Raw genomic sequence first — 20,518 nt, forward strand, 5'->3', positions numbered from 1 at the left:
CTTTGTTTCGCACGTTCGGCAAACCGCAGGGCAGACGAGAAGTTTTTTTTCCTGAGAGTTGAGCGAGCAGTTTGACAGTTCTCTCCCGTTCTGTCTTTTGCTGGCTGTGCGGTTCTTCTGGTCCAAAATCACATTCGGCGATTACAGCGAAGTGCAGCAATTTTTTCTCAATTTTTGTAAAGTTTATTTCTGTGTTGAAAATACACTCCAACTGCGTTCGATTAGTTTGATTTAGTTGCAAACTAGGTGAAACTGGTCAACGAAAACGAATCCGGGTTAGTTTGATCCGGAGAACGCTGAAAAGTGCAGTAAAGAAAAAAAAAAGTCGTACCAACTTGGTGCCCCCCCTCCGTGTGTGTGGTATATCTAGCTAGAGAGGAGGAAAATGTCTACAACCGCAACGCCGGATGATGGTGCAACCGTGAACCAGACCGCCGAGGAGACGACCACGAATGACACCAGGAACGTGGAAGCCGATAAAGCCCGGGCCGAGGAATTGAAGAACCAGGCCAATGAGTACTTTAAAAGTGAGTAGAAGTCGTGTGGGAAGGGGGTGGCATGGGTCTTCTTTTCCTAACAATTTCGCAAGTGTGGGTGTATTGAGTCATTTGGAAGAAGGAGCACAGGAGTATCCTAACCTAGAAGGTGAGTGGGAAGTGATAGCCTTGGTCCTGGAAAGGTGGAATAGATTTGGAATTCAAATGAAGGGTTGATTAGAGTTTTAAAGCTTAAACTATTATTCTATTGATGTCACCGGTAATGTTTTCTGCAAAGGATAGTATTTTATAAAGCCTTACCTCCAAAGCGGGAATTTTATTAATTCGAAGAATGTTGTTTTGTATTCAAGGACACAGCAGACGGTTTCTTTCTGGAAATTGCTCAGACTTATTTTAAGTTCATTACAAGACTACTTGACTAATTTGAGATGTTTAGGACCGTCTTAATGTATTCACCTAGATATCATTGATTGCAATAAAAACTGAACCCAAAAGTGTGATGAAAGTGCACGTTTTCGTCAGATTGTCTTATTAAGTGTATTAAGTGCACCGAAGACACCAAGACGGTTAGACAGACACACGAACTTTTATCACACTTTTTTTTATAAGTGCAAACGAGCTGATTAGTCCAGTGAAAATTGATTGAATTCTAGAGCTTTTCTTTTGTGTTTCAAAAAATATAATTAAAAATATTAGCTTTTTAAAGGTTAGTGTCCACGAACTGAGATGCAACAGACCCAGACCCTAATATTTATTAAATCTTAGTGCTTGAAGAAGGATCTAAGCATTGACCCGTCAAAAGTCGCAGTTGTCCCTTTCTTAAAAAAAGATAAATGCCAACCTTAAAGTTCAAGATGTGCAGGAGAACGAATTGAATTTAGTGGATAGATCAAGTACCTAGGAGTAATTCTAGATACTAAGCTTCAAACCAGTTTCTAAGGGACATAGTTTATCAATCCAATAATGTTTATGATGGACATAGCGTGCCCTTCGAATGAGACCACTACAGAAATAAAGTTGGCAAAACTTAAAAGCATCCTGCATGGCTATTGAGAGGGCGATGAGCAGCACTTCATCGAAAGCGTTAGATACAATTCTCAATCTGCTGTCTTTGCTTAGAAGCGGACAGAAGCGCTCTGAAGCTTAAAAGGTCTAGAAATGTCATGCCAGGTGATGTGTTGTGGTGACGAGTATGATCGGAGACCAAATGAAACGTGAGACATTCCCTACGAGGCTACAAGGCATGAGGTCCTATTTATTGCCAAAACTCAAGCATATTCTTCATGGCCGGCAAAAAAATGGAACACAAACTGATGCAGGAATCTTCGGCCCTGGAACCAAAATGTCAGTGACAATATGAAGATGGCCAATCGTTTTTCAAGCAGATATTTTTTGCAATACTAAAGTGTGTAAAATCCAACAAGGCTCCAGAGGATGATTGCTTATCAGGAGAGATGCTCAAGATTGATCCTATGCTGTTCGAACAAAAATATTGCATCTGACCGACTTAACGGAATGTTATCGAACCCTTTGCGGGTCGTATAAAACCTTCATAAACCTTTTTCTAGCCGCAGTTCATTTGGAAAAACAAAGTTTGTTCGGAAATTTAGGTTATGATGGCAGACAATTATTTAAAAAAAAAAACTTTCCGACGACCACATTACAGACAGTATTTTACATTTCTCGGTTGGGTGTATGAACCTTGAACACTACCCTCCCGCTGTTTAACCTATCCATATGGTTATGGACGCTTCCAAGGTTACATAATAAAAATGTCTTGAATTCCACCTACCGAAAGCAATCGAACTGAATGGTTCATAAGATTGAATTGTGAAAAGTGAGAGATTGAATTTTGAGATTGGAGTACGGAATACTTAAATCTTAAAGATTTGAGCATTTTAGAACATTTTCAACATACTTTGGATAGATCTTGGAGTCCAATACTTGGACATTTCAATATTCTGAAGAAAATTTTGATCGTGATTAGAATTCCAGGCAAATTTTAAGGAGAAGTTAATGGTCTTCTGATGAGAATTTGTGATTAATTCTGGAGAAAATATATATCCAATTCTGATGATACATTAAATGGCTACTATGCAGCAATCTATTATGATCAAACTCTAACGAGAGCTCTAATAAAATTCAGGAGAGACAGTACATTTTTAGGAGAGTTTCAAGGAATTTTGGGAAACAATTCTAAGAAACATTCTAAAGGAATTCTAAGGATAACGATCAATAGAAATTGTTGCAAACGACCTCAGCAGGTATGAAAGTTTTGGTCGAACCGGCCAACGCACAATGATCACCTCAACAATACCATATATTTCATCGTACAAATTCTCCTGCGAGGTGGACGAAACTCCCAGATTTATTCAAGTTTTATGAAAATACAATCTTTATTTTGGTGAATTGATTTCAATTCTGAATAAATCTACTTTATCCGATATTATCTCCAAAATTAATAATATCGTTTTTTTATCGATCACATCTCTATAATATCGGGTCACATCTCTAACTATCTCATGACAGATTACGGTATTTGAGGACGCCGCGAAGGAGCGTCTCGGCGCGGAACAATGCGATTTAAACATTGTGATTTTGTCGTCTCTTTCATTCTCCTACACGGTAAGAAAAAAGTACCCAAAATTAAGTTCTTTTCACTCATCTCGACACTATAGTGCAGGAACCCAAAAGTAGATAAAGCGGGCCAAAGTAGTTTTCATTTACTAGTGTGCAATTCGTATGGAATTTTCCATCAGCTTTCTACCCAAAAGTAAGTTAGTTGTACCCAAAAGTAGGTAAACATGATTATACTCAACGTTGAGTTCCCACACTTTACTACCCCTGTTGGGTGGTTTTGCTCCTCCGTTGTTGACAACATTAGAAGGAGAAAAGGAGAAAAACTAGTCAAAAGTAGGTAAAAGTGAACTGACCGTTGGGTACTTTTTTCTTACCGTGTACTGGGATATGGAGATACATTCACATTGCCTCCCCTGTTTACATCACATTGGCGTTGACGGCACCGTCGAAAAATTTGCTCTTCCGCCAAATATAGACAGTTTCTTATGGGAATTTTCGGTGGAGTGAAAGGATAGTACAACGTCCGCCATGTTTCACGCACAGTCTGACGTTTGCTTATGGATTTTCTCATAGGAGTAAAGAGCTACAGAGTCGCCGTCAACGCCAATTAGTGGTCGTAAGGGTGCAAGACAATGGAAAACTAAAAGATGAGGACGATGATAATGTCACCGTTAGGAGGTCCAAGTTGGAACTTTCAACTCAAAGGCGGAAGTGGTTGCGAAGGCAAACGAATTTCGACTGAAGGCTGGATTTCAGAAATATTCGGTGAGGAATGGAGGTCTAGATCCTATGAAAGAAATTCGTTGGTTGGGAGCTTTATACGAAGAGCTTTGGAGTGTACTTCTGCTGTAGATGGTTGGGGGAATGTAGAATTTGGGTGGGTTAATGTTATTTCCGCTCAAATATCAAAAAGCAGCTGCCTATGAGTGGTCCGAGGTGCGATAAAAATAAAGTCACAGGCAAGGAATCAAAAATATCTCCAAATGACAAAATAACAAGCGATCAACGAACCGAATAATAACGCTATGTCAGAAGTGGAAAACAATAATGATATAATCTTCACCGTTCTTTTTCATGACAAGCAGCTCGTGCGACCCAATTCATTCGGGGCGGTAGAAGGAAACGAGCAAATTGTTGGCAAGCTGCTTCACGAAGTAAAGCCGAAGATGATACACGTGTGTTAATGGGAATTTTTTTGTTATGTCTTTTCCCGATTCATATCAAGCTATGTCCTCATCCGTGTATATTGCAACAAAGCAGGCAAGCAATATATCATTATCCTTCTACCACTCGGATCGAGCTTTGTTACAGAGCGAGTTTGTCATGGTAGTCGTAGCAACCGTTTTGTCTGTATCGTTGGTTGCTTTATGTATTTGGATTCGCTGGTCACAGGCATTAAAACCGTGATACACACTAAACATTAAATGAGAAAACGGTTGGATAATTCTGACTCATTTAAGATTATCGATGAATAGCGGATGATATCTCACTAGCTTCTTCTTTCCTCTCTCTTTCCACCCTTTCTCATATACTCTCAAATACTCACCATCTTCTCGTACATTCGACTTCCGTGGCGCCGCCGCGGACGTCGTTTGCTGCTTAGCCTCTGCACCCGAACATTCGTTCGGCCCGCATATTGTGGATGCTTCCACCATTTGCGATTACTCCGGAGACGATCGAGCCACGCTATCGAACCGTCACTGCTTCGAGGAAGCCGGACAGTGGCCTGATTGTAGAGCCATGCGACTTCAAAATTCCAACCGGACCGCCACCTCACGGTTTGATCTGTCGTTCCACCGATCCGGACACCTTACCCTGGCCTGGCGATTGACTGATCCACGCCGTCTGTGATCCACCGATTAATTTGAGGCTGTAAAAAAACAAAAGTTCTGAAGCGGTGCTTCATTAGACTCACTGTGGCACCGAGGAATGCAACGCGTAACTTACTCCTGTGTCGAAGGCTCTTATGGCTCTCTGAATTCGCGGCGTGTGCGAGCTGATGCTGTTGGGTGAGACAATGCATGAGTGATATCACATTTTTAATTAATCGTAATTCTTACCGCCTTATTTGGCCTCCGTCTCACCCGGATCGTGCTGGTTCTCGTTCGTCCGACTAATGAATTTGGTGTGTTGCGGGGACTGATGTTCGGATGCAATTTTTTTTTACGGCGTGGGAAGCTTTCTGCTCTGCGACGTAGGAAGACGGCGTCGCAGAATGTGCGGAAAATCTTCTGTTTCAATAGTTCCCAGCTCCGAAGATAGGTGTATTGTAAAGAGACTGAATTTGGTAAAGAGGCGGTCCATGCTACACAGATTGGAAGGAAACGTCCAAAAATGTAATTTCATCACATATTATCGGACAAGAAATGTTATCAAGTTTGATTATAGAATGTCATCAACCAGCAACGCCAGAGTCAGCACTGTGAAGGACCTCGGGTTGCTACTTGTCAGTAAGCTGAATTTTACCGTAACAGCAACGATCGTCAAGGCGTATGCAGTGCTTGGATTCATCAAGCGAAACACACAACAGTTCGGAGACATTTACTGCTTAAATACTCTCTACTGCGCGTTGGTACGCAGCATATTTATTATTATTATTTATCTTTATTAGGGAGGCTTTCAGCCTTGGGCTGGTTCGCCTCCAAGCGGTACGCAGCATACTTGAATTACTGCCATTCAGATTAACCGGATCGATTTGCGCTTCGGTTGCTTCCGTGGAATGATCCTGTCCAACTATTATCCTACGAGTTGTAACCGTTTGGTCTCAAGTTCATAGGTTTTTGTCATTTGTGTTATAGGTATATTCAGAACCTTCAAGTTTCTTGTGCAAGAGCAGCAGCATACCACAGAAGTGATAGGGCTCTGTACCGCTGTGAAAATGTTATGCCGTTACACAGCAAAAAAAAATGTAATATCGATCAACGTAATTCAAGCTGATGTATGAAATAATGATGTAATAGCAAAAAGCAGATACAATATTACATCAATGGATGTAATTTTGTTCGCAAAATCGATGTACATCGTATAATGTGATATTACACAACCGATGGATTGACCTGGTTGCAGCAGTTTCGATGTAATATTCAACAACTTTTTTTGCTGTGTACGTTATGTCCACCATAGAACTACAAACAACCATACAAAACTAGGATGACGGGATGAAGGAAAATTGGGAGAAAGAACGGCCATTGCCCATAATCGGCCTCTTTTAATATCAGGCGTCCGTGTGCTAAGACGCATTTTAATTAGCTAAGTGCAGTGGTTGGTGTTTTTGAACGTGAACCAGGAACAGCTACCGTGCTCGCACCATATTTCGCACCGTTCCTAATGATAACACACTAGTCTATTTTTGATCGCATCTCGATGTTGATATACCTAAGATATTTTTTAAAACTTTGGAAAACCAAAATTCAGATTGAAAAAAGTCGATCATTATTGAGTACGTCGATTCAGGAACCTCTTCAAATATGGTGCCTTCACGGTACCGACCTTGGCTAATAGGAAGATCTTTCTCCTTTTTATGGCACAGACCTGTTGGTCCATATTAGTAGGAAGATCTTGTTGCAGCGGCTTTTCATATTTGACATTCTGAATGACAACGTAGACAGTCCGGTACTTGTCGAGCAACGTTCCAGCCAGAACAACTCGACATGCTGGTTTTATCCGCTTTCCTGTGCACCGCACTCTCTATGGTTGGCGGCAGTGTAAGCGTGATTGCCTCTCACTCCGAAAGGCCTGGGTTCAATCCCAGTCAGCACCGTCGGGGTTTTCTGAGGCATAAAATCTCTGATCACGCCTTCCTTCGGAAGGAAAGTAAAGCCGTTGGTCTCCGGTCGTCGAGTTGATCGGTCGATAGGTAGGGTCCGGGTGTGGGAGCTGTCTCCCTGCCGTCGGTAGCATTGGTACTCACTCAGTACGGAAAACAAGATCGACGGAAAACAAATCAAGGAAAAAAATTGAGTTGATAACTTGTGTACCTATGGGAAAAAATCAATTTAAAGGAAATATAGAGAATACCATGAAATTATCTTACGCAATGTTATTAACACAAAGTCGCCTAAAACCATAACCTTGTTCCTTCACCCCCAGATAAGGACAACGAAAAAGCCATCAACCTGTACTCAGAAGCGATCGAGCTGGACGGCAACAATGCCATCTACTATGCGAACCGTAGCTTCGCCTACCTGCGACAGGAAGCATTCGGATATGCGCTGAACGATGCCGTCCAGGCGATCAAGTGCAACCCGGCCTACCTGAAGGGCTACTACCGGAGGGCGGGAGCGCACATGGCCCTCGGCAAGTTCAAACTGGCCCTGCAAGATCTGGAGTTTGTGGCGAAGCGGTGCCCCAGCGACAAGGACGCCCAGATGAAGTACACTGAGTGCAACAAGATCGTAAAGAAGATGGCCTTCGAACGGGCGATTGCCGTCGACAAGCAGGAAAAGAGCCTGCTCGAGATGTGCCGGGATCTGGAGTCGGCAAGTGAGTATTGAGTGCCGTGTTCAAAAACGAGGTTGTGTCGGCTAATGACATGCATTTTTTTTTTGTTTTGTGCAGCAATTGAGGCGGACTACGAAGGACCAAAGCTAGAAGACGGCATAGTGACGCTAGAGTTCATGAAGCACCTAATGGAGTGGTACAAGAACGAGAAAAAGCTTCATAAAAACTTTGCTTATAGGGTGAGTCTTTCAATATTAAAAAAAAAAAGAAGCTATTTGATTGAAACGATATTCCTGCAGATTCTGTGCGACGTGGAAGCTCTGTTCAAAAAGCAACCCCCGCTGGTAGACATCACCGTGCCGGATGAGTGCAAGTTCACCGTGTGTGGCGACATCCACGGTCAGTTTTACGATTTGCTCAATATTTTCGAAATCAACGGACTGCCTTCGGAAACCAATCCATATCTGTTCAACGGGGACTTCGTAGATCGGGGTTCGTTCTCGGTGGAGTGCATATTCACGTTGTTTGGATTCAAGCTACTGTATCCGAACCATTTCTTCCTGTCGAGAGGTTTGTGTTCCGGCGACTTTGTGTAATTTGTTCATCTAACGTTTGAACTCTTCAGGCAACCACGAGAGTGTAAATATGAACCAAATGTACGGCTTCACCGGCGAGGTGGTGGCCAAGTACTCGCAAACCATGTCGGAGATGTTCACGATCGTGTACAACTGGCTTCCGCTGTGTCACTGCATCAACCAGAAGGTGCTGGTCATGCATGGTGGTCTGTTCTCGAAGGACGGAGTATCGCTGGACGATATCCGGGCGATCGATCGGAACAGGCAACCACCGGAGGAGGGACTGATGTGTGAGTTGTTGTGGTCCGATCCGCAGCCACAGAATGGGCGGGCCCCATCCAAACGTGGCGTCGGAATCCAGTTCGGGCCGGACGTGACGAAAGCCTTCCTAGCGCATAACAAATTGGATTACGTCGTTCGAAGTCACGAGGTCAAGGACGACGGATACGAGGTGGCTCACGATGGCAAATGCATCACGGTGTTCTCGGCACCCAACTATTGGTGAGTATCGGGTGATAGGACTGTGGACACAGTGGGGTGAATTGTTTTTAAAGATTGACGCTTACAATTGAATGTTTGTCCCTATTCCAATCCGGATGTAATGTGAATGACTCTTAAAGTAAAATATTCAAGATGCAGAATTATAAAAAAAAAATGAAAAATCGAAACTCAAAATTACCATGCAACCATACCAAAATTTGAAATGTTTACTCCTCAGTGCTCAAACGGTTCCAAATAGGGTCCTGATTAACCTCCCAAAATTTAAACTCATTTGGTAAGAAACTGACTTAGCAAAAACCATTTGAAGTTTATATGGAAATTACTGTCTTCTAGCCTTTTTCCATATTGCACTGTTAACAGTTCTATCGATATTCTTATGGGAAATAGTTTCAGCTACAACTTTGCAGAAGATCGTTTTTCAGCCAAGCGTCAAACTAAATATTTATTAATTGATTAAGAGATTGATAATCATAGGGCATGATTAAGCAGCTGTATTGTGGGCAACACTATATTCTGCAGTGAGACATAGTAGCCATGATTTTTTTGACATATTCTACGCCCTAGAAACACCAATGTTGCCTGCTGAACAGTTGATTGAACATAATCATAAGTCATCAGTGACTGAAATCATTAATAACTTATATTCCTTACATTTAATCGAAAATTGGCCTGGTCAAACATGTAACTGAGGAAATTTCCATCAAGCGCAGCTATCATTTTTTTAAGCAGAGTGAACTGGTGAATTTTGAGATAGATATGAATCAAAATTTTGGTTTTCCAATAGTAATTTCTATATAAACTTCACATGGTCAGTGCCACGTCAGTTTCTTACTAAATAAGTTCAAATTTTGGGAGACTAATCCGGACACAATTGGGAACCGTTTGAGCACTGTGGAGCGGAAATTTTAAATTTTGCATCAGTCTAATACCCATGGTATTATATAATCAGTCGGTGCAGACAAGTGGCCAACTGTCGTGGAAGCTGGCATGTCCCCCTCATCCGCTGTACCGACGAAGCCATTCCTCCTGCTGCCTTGGTCCTCTGCCTCTGCACCATTCAGATGTTCATCGTAGGTCTGCTTCCACCTTTCAATCACCTCACGTTCGTCCGTCAAGATACCCCCTTCCTTATACCGACACATTTCGGCTCGCGCACAAAGCCTTCGCGAGATGCGTTGAGTTTCTCGTAGAACTTGCGCGTTTCTTCGCACTCCAGCGCTTCCAAGCGGTGCTTCTTATCCCGGAAAAGATGGTTTTGCTGTCTTCGCTTCTGTTTGTATCGCTCCACATTTTGACGGGTTCCTTGCTGCAGCATCTTCGCCCGCGCTGCGTTCTTCTCGTCCAAAACCGTCTGACACTCCTCGTAGAATCAATCGTTTCGTCGATTCCGCTCCACAAACCCACGTTCGGTGAGCTTTCCTTCATCCGGCATACTTCATACGCTGCGTCGAGGCTTTGCGCGTCATCAGTTGCGACTTCGGGTAGCTCCATATTGTACCGTGGCGGGCGTCGGTACCGAATGTTGTTGGCAACGGAAAGTTTTTGGCGCACCTTAACCATTAGAAGGTAGTGGTCTGAATCGATGTTTGCACCGCGATAGTTCCTGACGTCGGCCTCCCTTAGCTCAGTCAGTAAAGGCGCAGCTACAAAGCAAGACCATGCTGGAGGTGGTTGGGTTCGATTCCCGGTTCAGTCTAGGAATTTTTCGGGTTGGAAAATTTCTCGACTTCCCTGGGCATAGAAGTATGATTGGACTTGCCACACAATCATATCAATGCAAAAATGGTACAGGCATCGAAAGCTCTCAATTAATAACTGTGGAAGTGCATCTAGAACACTAAGTTGAGAGCACGCAATAAGCTAATATGCGATATGCAATAAGCTTAAAATGCGAAAAAGAAGAAGAAGGTCCTGACGTCGATAATGTCCGAGAAGTGCCTTCCGTGGATCAAAATGTTGTCGATTTGCAATTCTGTCTGCTGCGGTGATCTCCAGGTGTACCGATATGGGAGGCTATGCTGGAAGTAGGTACTACGTATGGCCATGTTCTTAGAAGCGGTGAAATCGATGAGTCTGAGGCCGTTGGCGTTCGTTAGCTGGTGAGCGCTGAACTTTCTTATAACCGGTCTGAATTCCTCCTCCTGTCCGACCTGAGCGTTAAGATCTTCGATAGCGATTTTGACGTCATGGCTTGGGTAGCTGTCGTATTCCCGTTCCAACTGCGCGTAAAAAGCGTCTTTATCCTCATCGTCACTTGCTAAGTGAGAGCTGTGCACGTTGATTATGCTGACATTGAAGAAACGGCCTTTATCTGTCAAATTTTCAAAGCGAATCGAAACAAACATTGTGTAGTAGTAGAATTTTGACTAGAATGGGGTACGTTAATCCACAGACAAACAGACATAACACTCGCAAGTTGTTAATCGAATAAGCATTTAACGGTCAATTTAAAAGTATCGTAGCTGGTAGTTTCGCCACCTGTGGCGCGCATAGTCAATTTCCTTGCGTTTGACGTTTTCACACCACCGCCATCTATTACGCCGTACTGTCCACCACATTCTGCTCAACAGATGGCGGTAATGTTTTAGCGACGATGTTTTACAGTGAGAAATATTCAATGTGTTATGTCTGTTTGTCTGTGGTTAATCGTTTGCTTGGGACCACATAGGCTAGTCAAGTAGTGAGCCAGTTTAAAATCGTTAGTTTCCACCGGTTGGTATAACCATAGAGGTAACTCTAAGACTAGAAGGTCCCGAAATAACATGCTCAACTTTTTGGCTCAGCTCTGGTACTCTCTTCGGTCCCAAGCTAATCGATTCACCCCTCGAAACCTAGGAAAATCCACTAACCCCTCATTTTATCTGTCAATCTTTCATAGCGAATCAAAACAAACATTGTGTAGTAATAGAATTTCAACTAGAATGGGGTACGTTAATCGTTTTGCTTGGGACCAATAGGCTAGTCAAGTAGTGAGCCAATTTAAAATCGTTAATTTCGTATTGATTGTTGGTATAACCATCCCTATACGTATGTACCGACGATCCCTTCCAGCACCCTCAATAAATCGCAAAGGATGCGAGTACTTCCCAAGAAATTGAGAGACTTGCAGTTCAATGTTCCGAGTTTCCAATCGTTAGTCCGTTTTCGTTGCCTGGGTCTATGCCGATTGTTCCGGTCCGTATTTACATTGCTTGCCTCCTGTACTTTAGTTTTTTTTTTACGGCTGGCTTGTAGGGCCTGTCCACCCCCCATTGTTTAGAGTCCCGCGCTGGCACCAGGACGTTGACCAGCCGTTCCTATCGTGGAGAACAGACGCCGTTTTGAGCCGCACCTCCATGGTGAACAGACGCTCAAAGACTGCACTCTGCGGAGAGAGGAGTCCCCACTTCCCTGTCAGCATACGACCAAGGTCCCACCGGCGTTGGTTACCCGATCTTTCCTATGGTTATTCGAACCATGCTACAGGGGTTGTGAGAAATATAGGGTACTAGCAAAATTTTGTCCAACTTTGGACTGTTGTAACTTCGTTGAATATTGTTCGATTATTAATCTTCAAGAAGCATTCGACTGGAAAACTAATCAAGTTTTATGGTGGGGCAATAAAAGTGACGATGGTTACCGGATACCGGAGATATTCCTGGTTTCCTGAGGGCATGTCTAAATTGCTAAATTTATGATTTTATCCCAATGTGGTCATTAATCCATTTAAAATCTTTAGAAATCCTACTGATGCAAAACCATGGAGAACGAGCTGTCACACGGCATGTTTTAGTGTAAAAATGAAATTGTTCCCTACTTAAGGTTTCCTGGGGGCATTCCGGTTGTTCCGATAGTGGTAATGGCGACCAATGATCCATTTAAAGCCTATAGAAAACCTACTGATGCAAAACCATGAAGAAAGAGGTGTCGCACGGTATGTTTTTGTGTAATAATGTAATTGTCCCCTACTACAGGATCCCTCGGGGATACGCCGGTGTTTCCGGAAGTGGTCAATGTGGTCATTGATCAATTCAAAGTCTATAGAAAGCCTACTGATGAAAAACCATGAAGAAAGAGCTGTCGCACGGCATGTTTTGGTGTAAAATGCAATTTTCCCCTACTACAGGTGCCCCCGGGGGTACTCCAGTGGTTCCGGAAGTGGCCAATGTGGTCAATAATCCATTCAAAGTCTATAGAAAGCCTACTGATGAAAAACCATGAAGAAAGAGGTGTCGTATGGCACGTTTTGGTGTAAACATGAAATTGTACCCTACTGCAGGTTCCCCGGGGGTACTTCGATGGTCCCGAAAGTGGCTAATGTGGTCAATGCTCCATTTAAAGTCTTTAAAAATCCTACTGATGAAAAACCATGAAGAAAGAGGTATCATACGGCATGATTTTTGTAAAAATGAATTTGACCCCTGCTCCGGAAGTGCCCAATGTGGTCAATGCTCCATTTAAAGTCTATAGAAAGCTTATTGGTAAAAAACCACGAAGAAAGAGCTGTCGCATGGCATGTTTTGAGTGAATGAAAGAACTGACCGCACCCAGAACCCTCCCTCAAAACCGATTCCAGGGAAATGGCCATATCTCGGTTGATTCTGAACCGATTTTAGCTGTTGGTGCGTCATTTGCTTTGGAAATGGTTCTATTTTTGGCGTATGAACAAAAAACACAGATTAGTAACGGACACCCTGAGAAAAACTCATCACAAATTTAGCAATTTAGACATGCCTTCAGGAAACCCGGAATATCTCCGGTATCCGGTAACCATGGTCACTTCCATTGCTCCACCATAAAACTTGATTAGTTTTCCAGTCGAATGCTTCTTGAAGATTAAAAATCGAACAATATTCAACAAAGTTACAACAGTCCAAAGTTGGACAAAATTTTGCTAGTATCCTATATTTCTCACAGCCCCTGTAATATCTCCTTAGATGTTCCACTGGATTCCGATAGTAAAAGGAGGGTTACTTCCACTCACTTCCTATAAAAAATGTTTTTCAGAGTTATGAAATCATGATATAGTATAATCATAGAGGTAACTCTAAGACCACTGGGTCCCGAAGAAAATCATTATTATTTTTGGCTCACTCAGTACCAGAACAACGGTCCCAAGCAGTCCCAAGCTATTTCACTCACCCCTCCTGCATGTTCTGCATGAATCCACACACCCCTGATGTTATCTGTCAAACTTTCATAGCGAATCAAAACAAACATAGTGTAGTAATAGAATTTCAACTAGAATAGGGTACGTTAATCGTTTGATTGGGACCAATAGGCTACTAAAGTGGCGAGCCAATTTAAAATCGTTAGTTTCGTATTGATTGTTGGTATAATGCTAATTAGTACTTGTAAGTTACAAGAAGAGTTCATGAAGTATATGTTTGACACATAAAATCTATCAATATTGCTTTCAGTGCGTCACAATCAGCGATTTTACGACTCGTGAGTGCTCACTCTGAGTGAACGCTCACCAATCATAAGATCGCTAATTGTGACGCTCTCAAAGCGAAATTGACAGGTTTTATGAGTCAAACAGATGCCTTACTCCCTCTTCTTGTTACTTACAAGTACAACATAGCATTATTGCATCTAATGATTGCATAATTCCGAATAATATTTTTTTATAGCAAGTGAGTGGAAGTAACCCTGAGTAAAAGTACACACATATTTAACAATTTAAAATTTTTTACGCAGAATTAGGATTCTCACTTTTTAAATGCGTGGAATTAGGCATAAAGACATAAATTGTATACTACTTCCGAGGGGGGCGACACATCGAAAATGTCGTTTAGCTTCAACTCTATTTACATATGGTTTTCTTGTTCAGTGTAGATTTGCAGGATTCCGTTTCCTACACTCAAAAAATAAATCACATTTCCAATGGAAAATATCCTTTAAAATTTCACATAACTTTCATGTGATCTCATAATTGGGAATCGCACTACAAAATCACATGAACCTTATGTGTCCAATGAAATTTATGTGATTTATCACATAGAATTCATGTGATCATATGAATGTTATGTGAATTTCAGATAAAAATCATTAATTTTGTTATTGGAAAAATATCATGTGCGTTCCCAATGGAAACTATATGAAAACTTTTTTCGGTGTACCGTTTCCTACTGTTTGCTGGCATCTACTTTTTCGATGCTGCAGCAGATAGAAGTCGATGGCGATACACCGAAAAAAGTTTTCATGTAGCTTCCATTGGAAACGCAAATGATTTTCATCCATAAACAAAATTAATGGAATTCATCTGAATTTCACATAACATTTATGCGATCACGTTAATTTTATATGATTTTTCATATGAATTTCATCGGCCTCATAATATGCATGTGATTTCGTGGTGGGATTTTGAGCTATGTGGTCACATGAAAGTTATGTGAAATTCACATGATTTTCATCCATTAGATATGTGATAAATTTTTTGAGTGTAGGTACGGAATTGTTTTTTCATGAAAAGTAGGTGTGTGTGTCAATTCATTTGCTGCTAAGTAGACACGAGCCTACATATGCTTGAAATCAGTGAGCTTGCAGCTCTGAGATGCCACGGTCTAGAACAGTATGTTTCTCGGAAAGTGAGAGGATTATATATACCGTAATAAAATTGGCATATTTCATAACGAACCAATACTCGGAAATAATCAATTTTATGAGCAGCATACAAACTTTTGTATAGTAGGGGAAATGGATGTAATGTAAATTTGGGCCCATACATAAATTCAGCAATCGTCTAATTTTTCAATAGCGACCAAAAATATCCATTTGTACCGTCCCAATGACGCTTTCATCTAGATAAAATTGATAAGTAGCAGATTTTTAGGGATGGAACCAAACTTAGAGCCATTTCCCCAATATGTTTAAAAAATGATGTACCATATAGAGATACAGGTGTTGTCAATCAGGCTGGTTGGTTTATATAACACATATGTTATCGATAGGAAACTTTCATAAACTAGAAGGCTGGTGATTCAGTACAGTAATAGACCTAAGCGGATGGGAAGAATTGTGGATTAAAACTTTCGCTTTTCCATCAATAGAGCATTTTACGAGACATTTCTGGTTAAATTCATGCATAAAACTCTTGTAAATCTTTGAAGTAAATATGCCAACCGAGAGTACTTGCCGCTACAATGACGAGGCTCGGTAGCTCAGTGGTTACCGTTTCTGCTTACTGAACAGAAGGTCGGGAGTTCAATCCCAGGCCCGTCCCCTTCCTTGCAATTTTTCACTTTGCCTTATTCTATACCCACTAGATTTTAATGAAAACAAATTCTTCTTTAACACCGATCGCATCACTTACCACTGTGTGGGTCCTGATCTAAAAATTGAAATTGGATGAGTGCGCGCGCGCGTGTTTGTGTGTGTGTGTGTGTGTGTGTTTGTGTATTATAATCGCTCTACCAAAAAACGATCCCTGCGTGTGCGTGCAACCTTTCACCACATCCAACATCCCAGTGATTTCTCGTGGAAGCGCAGAGGATTTCTCGGTTTCCTTCACAGCGAGTACCACGTCAACACATTCCTTCCCATTCCCTAGTTGACCTGCATTCGGACACGGCCGGCGCTGGTATTGCTAAATGTTAGATCTCCAGTTCTTACACATTGAGGATGAATGTTAGTCCCAAACATCATCTGTTGGTTCTCTGTTTAATTGCAGCTGATCTGGTAATAACAGAGCAGCAACCGTGGGCGGTCAATCTGATTTGATTTGATTTTTTTGAAAGTACTTGCCGCTACAGGAATAACCGAAGAAATTCATGTTGCAGTAAACAAGCCCGGTCAAACCGTGAACGAGATAGTTTTCACAATACCGCAACCTACCAGTTTCTGGGGGTTATTCCGAAAGTCGAAGTAACTTTTGTCACTTGTGAAGTGAGAAAAATCACGTCGTGGTGACGTGACTCTCTGTGAAAATCAAATGAAGAGTCACGTCACCACGACGTAACTTTTCTCACTTCATTAGTGACAATAGTCACTTGGACTCTCGGAATAACCCCCGCTGACTGACTTTGACTAGAAAGATGCCGGAGATTTACGACCATCCCGTTTCTCATTGTAGAACCTTAAACTGGCAATGGTTTTCATTGGCAAGGATTGGTAAGGATTCACGTTTTGCTTCGCAGTGGGCACTAGCTTCCACAAAGCAGTTTTGTAGTGCTGAATTCATTTGCTCTTAAAAGTATAGATTCTTAAAATCTGCAATACTTCTAGCTTCCTAAATGACCATCATTTGGTGGCACCATCTCTATCTCCGAACGGACCGCTTAAAACTCACAAATCTATAATTCTGGTGTTACGACGTTGAACAATTATCACTTGATCACAGTCTCACCGAAATGTAAATAAACACCTCCAGCTTGCTGCTTCGTCTGCTATGGTTGTTTGTTCGGTGATAGCTCGATCACGAGAAGATTCGAGCATGCGCAAGTAGATGGTAGTAGATGACACAGATGCAAACAGATGGTGTACGGTAAATAAATATATAAAAAATAGAACAGATTCACGCTGAAAATGAGATAATCTGGATGTGTCGCCCCCCTCGGGGACGACTCTATCTACGATGCAGGAAAGATTGTGTTTTGCTGTGGCTAGCTGCGCGCACACTGAGTAGATAGAAAGAAGATTGACGACGATTTTGAAGATTTCCTTCAAAAAGATTTTTTTTTCCTTGGTTTGTTTTCCGTCGATCTTGTTTTCCGTGCTGAGCACCAATGCTACCGACGCCAGAGAGGCAGCTCCCACACCTGGACCCTACCTATCGACCCATCTACTCAACTCGGCTTTACTTCCCATCCGAAGGAAGGCATGATCAGAGATGTTATGCCTCAGAACATCCCGGCGGTGCCGACTGGGATTGAACCCAGGCCTGCTGGGGTGAGAGGTAATCACGCTTACCACTACACCACCGGCGCCGTTAACCTTCAAAAAGATGATGCGCGATGAAATCGACATAAATCTTCCTTCTATCTACTCATCGTGCGTGCAGCTAGCCACAGCAAAACACAATCTTTTCTGCATCGTAGATAGAGTCGCCCCCCTCGGGAAAACTGAGAAATTTTCTGACCCGAAAAATTCATAGACCGAACATCGGGTATCGAACCCAGCACCCTACAGCCATAGAGGTAACTCTAAGACTAGAAGGTCCCGAAATAATGTGCTCAACTTTTTGGCTCAGCTCTGGTACGCTCTTCGGTCCCAAGCTAATCGATTCACCCCTCGAAACATAGGAAAAACCAATAACCCCTCATTTTATCTGTCAAACTTTCATAGCGAATCAAAACAAACTTGCGTAGTATTAGAATTTCGACTAGAATGGGATACATTAACCGTTTGCTTGGGACAAATAGGCTAGTCAAGTAGTGAGACAATTTAAAATCGTTAGTTTCGTATTGATTGTTGCTACAGCATGGTCTTGCTTTGTCTTGCTGTTGCTTTACCGGCTGAGCAAAGGGAGGTCCCGTAACACACAATATCAACTTCTCTTTTTAAAGTTTAGGCTTTGTACTACAACGTAGGGAAGGTTTGGTTAGCGCATATTCATAAATGAGTGAATAGGGCCACGTTGAATGTTTGCGTGTTTTGCCATTTTCTATACAAAAACGAGCCAAACTGGACTACCTAACTGCTACTCAATTCCACAAGCCACATTTCAAACATCACCAGATTGGCTCGTTTTTGTATAGAAAGTGACAAAACACGCAACCAATCGACGTAACCCTATTGATTCATTTATGAATTGGCGTTAGCCATACCTTCACTACCTGCTTTCCTATATGCAGTCAAAATAGGGGAAAATAAAGCTATAACTTTGCAAGGAATGCACAGAGACAAATACTGTCAGCAAAAACATGAATTTCACTTTGTTTGCATTTGTTTGTGAAAATTTGTGTAATTGTTGGATTGTGACCCATAGCGGACCAGCCCCCTTCCCCGCCTCCATTATCATATGACAATTTTGAGATTTTCACTTCGACTAAATATTCCGTTCTATTTCAGTGACGCCATGGGTAACTTAGGAGCATTCATCAACCTGAAAGGAAACGATTTGACGCCCCAGTACAAAACCTACGCTGCTGTTGTAAGTATTCCTCTCTCACGCACTACCAATCAATCACTTTGTGACGCGCTTCTTGAAGAAAATTCAGCGGTAAATTGCAATTATTTCTCGGAAAGCATCAATACAACTACAGACAAACATACGTAACTCTTCATTCTGGATCATCTTTTGCGCATTTCCTGTGTGATGTCATAGCAATTCATAGTTAAAATCATAATTCTAAAGTACAAAATTATTTTATTTTGATTAGTAGTTAAATTCCAACAAACTTTTGGTCCGCTACATCACAAGTGGCATCACTAGTGTGCATCTAAGCAAAATTTAAAGATACATACAGACAAGCCCTGGTTAGCTAAAATCGCTGGTAGAAAGTCTCGTCACAAGGTGGTCCATATAACCTCCCTCCATACATCTATTTAATCGAATTGTTTTATTTTTTCCGCAGCCGCATCCCAAGGTCAAACCGATGGCGTATGCCAGCTCGTTAAGTCTTCTTGCGTAGTACCTTGGACTAGCGAAAACTGCCAAAATTAAGCTGAACAGTACGGAACGAACGCGGCATTCGTCGATGAATAAGAAGAAGAAGAAGCATGCACCGGCCAGGTATATTTGTTCCAGTGAAAGAAAAAACGCTACCACAAGCGTTACCACCGTTCTGTTTACGAGACACATTTTCGTTTTTTACAAGCTGTTTGAAATTGTAGAGATATTGCTCTTTAAATTTTTAATTTTTATTTTTATTAGTCCTAACAAAATAATGGCTGGCATTGAGTTTGATGAATTTTTTTGTTTTTTACGTGGCAAATCAACAATAAAAATGTATGGGGAATCGAGAAAAATAATTTTATTTGTTTAGTTTCTGTTTATTTAAAATACGTTTTCAAACATACAGAAGAAAAAAAAACGGAACAGTTGTTTAGTTCTAGACTGTTAGGTTACAGCCGAAAGCTTACAAAAAATATAATTAAGACAAACAAACCTAGGGAAAAAGAAAAAAAAATGTAGATAAATTTAGAACAAAACACCGTGATCGAAGCTAAGTAAGACCAACACACTCACACTGTACACACACATACACCTACTGCTAGGCATTCGGTAGTGAAGTTACACACGTACACTGTCACACCAAACCACACTGACTATTACTTGCGATAGAACTCTAGAAACTTATACTAAAACCAAAAAACAAAAAAAAATATAAAAGTAACATTCGCGAACACGTAAACCGCGTTTTCTACGAAACCGGACCCGGAAATTCGCCGGCTTGGAAGGCATTTTCTCTTCACAGCTCAGAAAACTATTTAGCTAAAACGAGTGTGCTGATGGCAGAACGAAACTTGAAAATCATAAAGATTGGCGATGGGGTTTCCGAGGATGGAAAGTGAGCCGAAGAGCCGAATGTGTTTGTGGATATGGATCAAGTTGTACTAAGTTTTAGGGAAAAGAAAAACTATAGTAATAAAGTATCAAACATTGTTTCGAAAAAAAAACGACCAGGCTCTATTTAGCAAAGATGACAATCAGAAACAGCATCACAAGTTCATTCCGATGATTTTGTGAAGAAGAAAATATTAGCTACAATATTATGCATGAAATTGTCGGTGATCTTTTTTTTTCAAGTCCCAGGATTTTCATTCAATTCCATGAACGGGATTTCGACTCAGATTTTAGTTCCAGAATGGATCACATCATTCGAGCATTCATTTCCATTAGGCTTTCAAAGCATATCACCGTTTGTTCTCTTTCCTTGCACAGTCAATCACAGGTGGACTTACATGACCCAATCGTCCCAAACAGCCGACACTTGAAATTTGTATATCATATTGTCTGTAATTACTCGATGTATTCAATTTGTTTTTTATTTTGCATTATTA

At 41.5% G+C, this 20,518-nt stretch overlaps 2 protein-coding genes across 2 annotated transcripts in view; one reads left to right on the top strand and one right to left on the bottom strand.

The window, feature by feature from the left end:
- Positions 1-20,518, bottom strand: part of LOC135697445 (zinc finger protein 479-like) — a 322,329-nt gene that overhangs the window by 66,401 nt on the left and 235,410 nt on the right. The gene's annotated exons all lie outside the window — the stretch shown is intronic.
- PpD3 (protein phosphatase D3) lies at positions 108-19,622 on the top strand. The gene is made up of 7 exons (XM_065217200.1): positions 108-527; positions 7,167-7,559; positions 7,635-7,756; positions 7,817-8,087; positions 8,143-8,593; positions 18,584-18,665; positions 19,090-19,622. The coding sequence occupies exons 1-7, from the start codon at positions 386-388 to the stop codon at positions 19,144-19,146; spliced, it is 1,518 nt and encodes a 505-aa protein (XP_065073272.1). The 5' UTR covers positions 108-385; the 3' UTR covers positions 19,147-19,622.

Source organism: Ochlerotatus camptorhynchus, unplaced genomic scaffold, assembly GCF_037179485.1.
Source record: "Ochlerotatus camptorhynchus isolate MF236.1 unplaced genomic scaffold, CSIRO-AGI_Acam_v1.1 ptg000070l, whole genome shotgun sequence".
In the NCBI taxonomy this organism is placed as follows: domain Eukaryota; kingdom Metazoa; phylum Arthropoda; class Insecta; order Diptera; family Culicidae; genus Ochlerotatus; species Ochlerotatus camptorhynchus.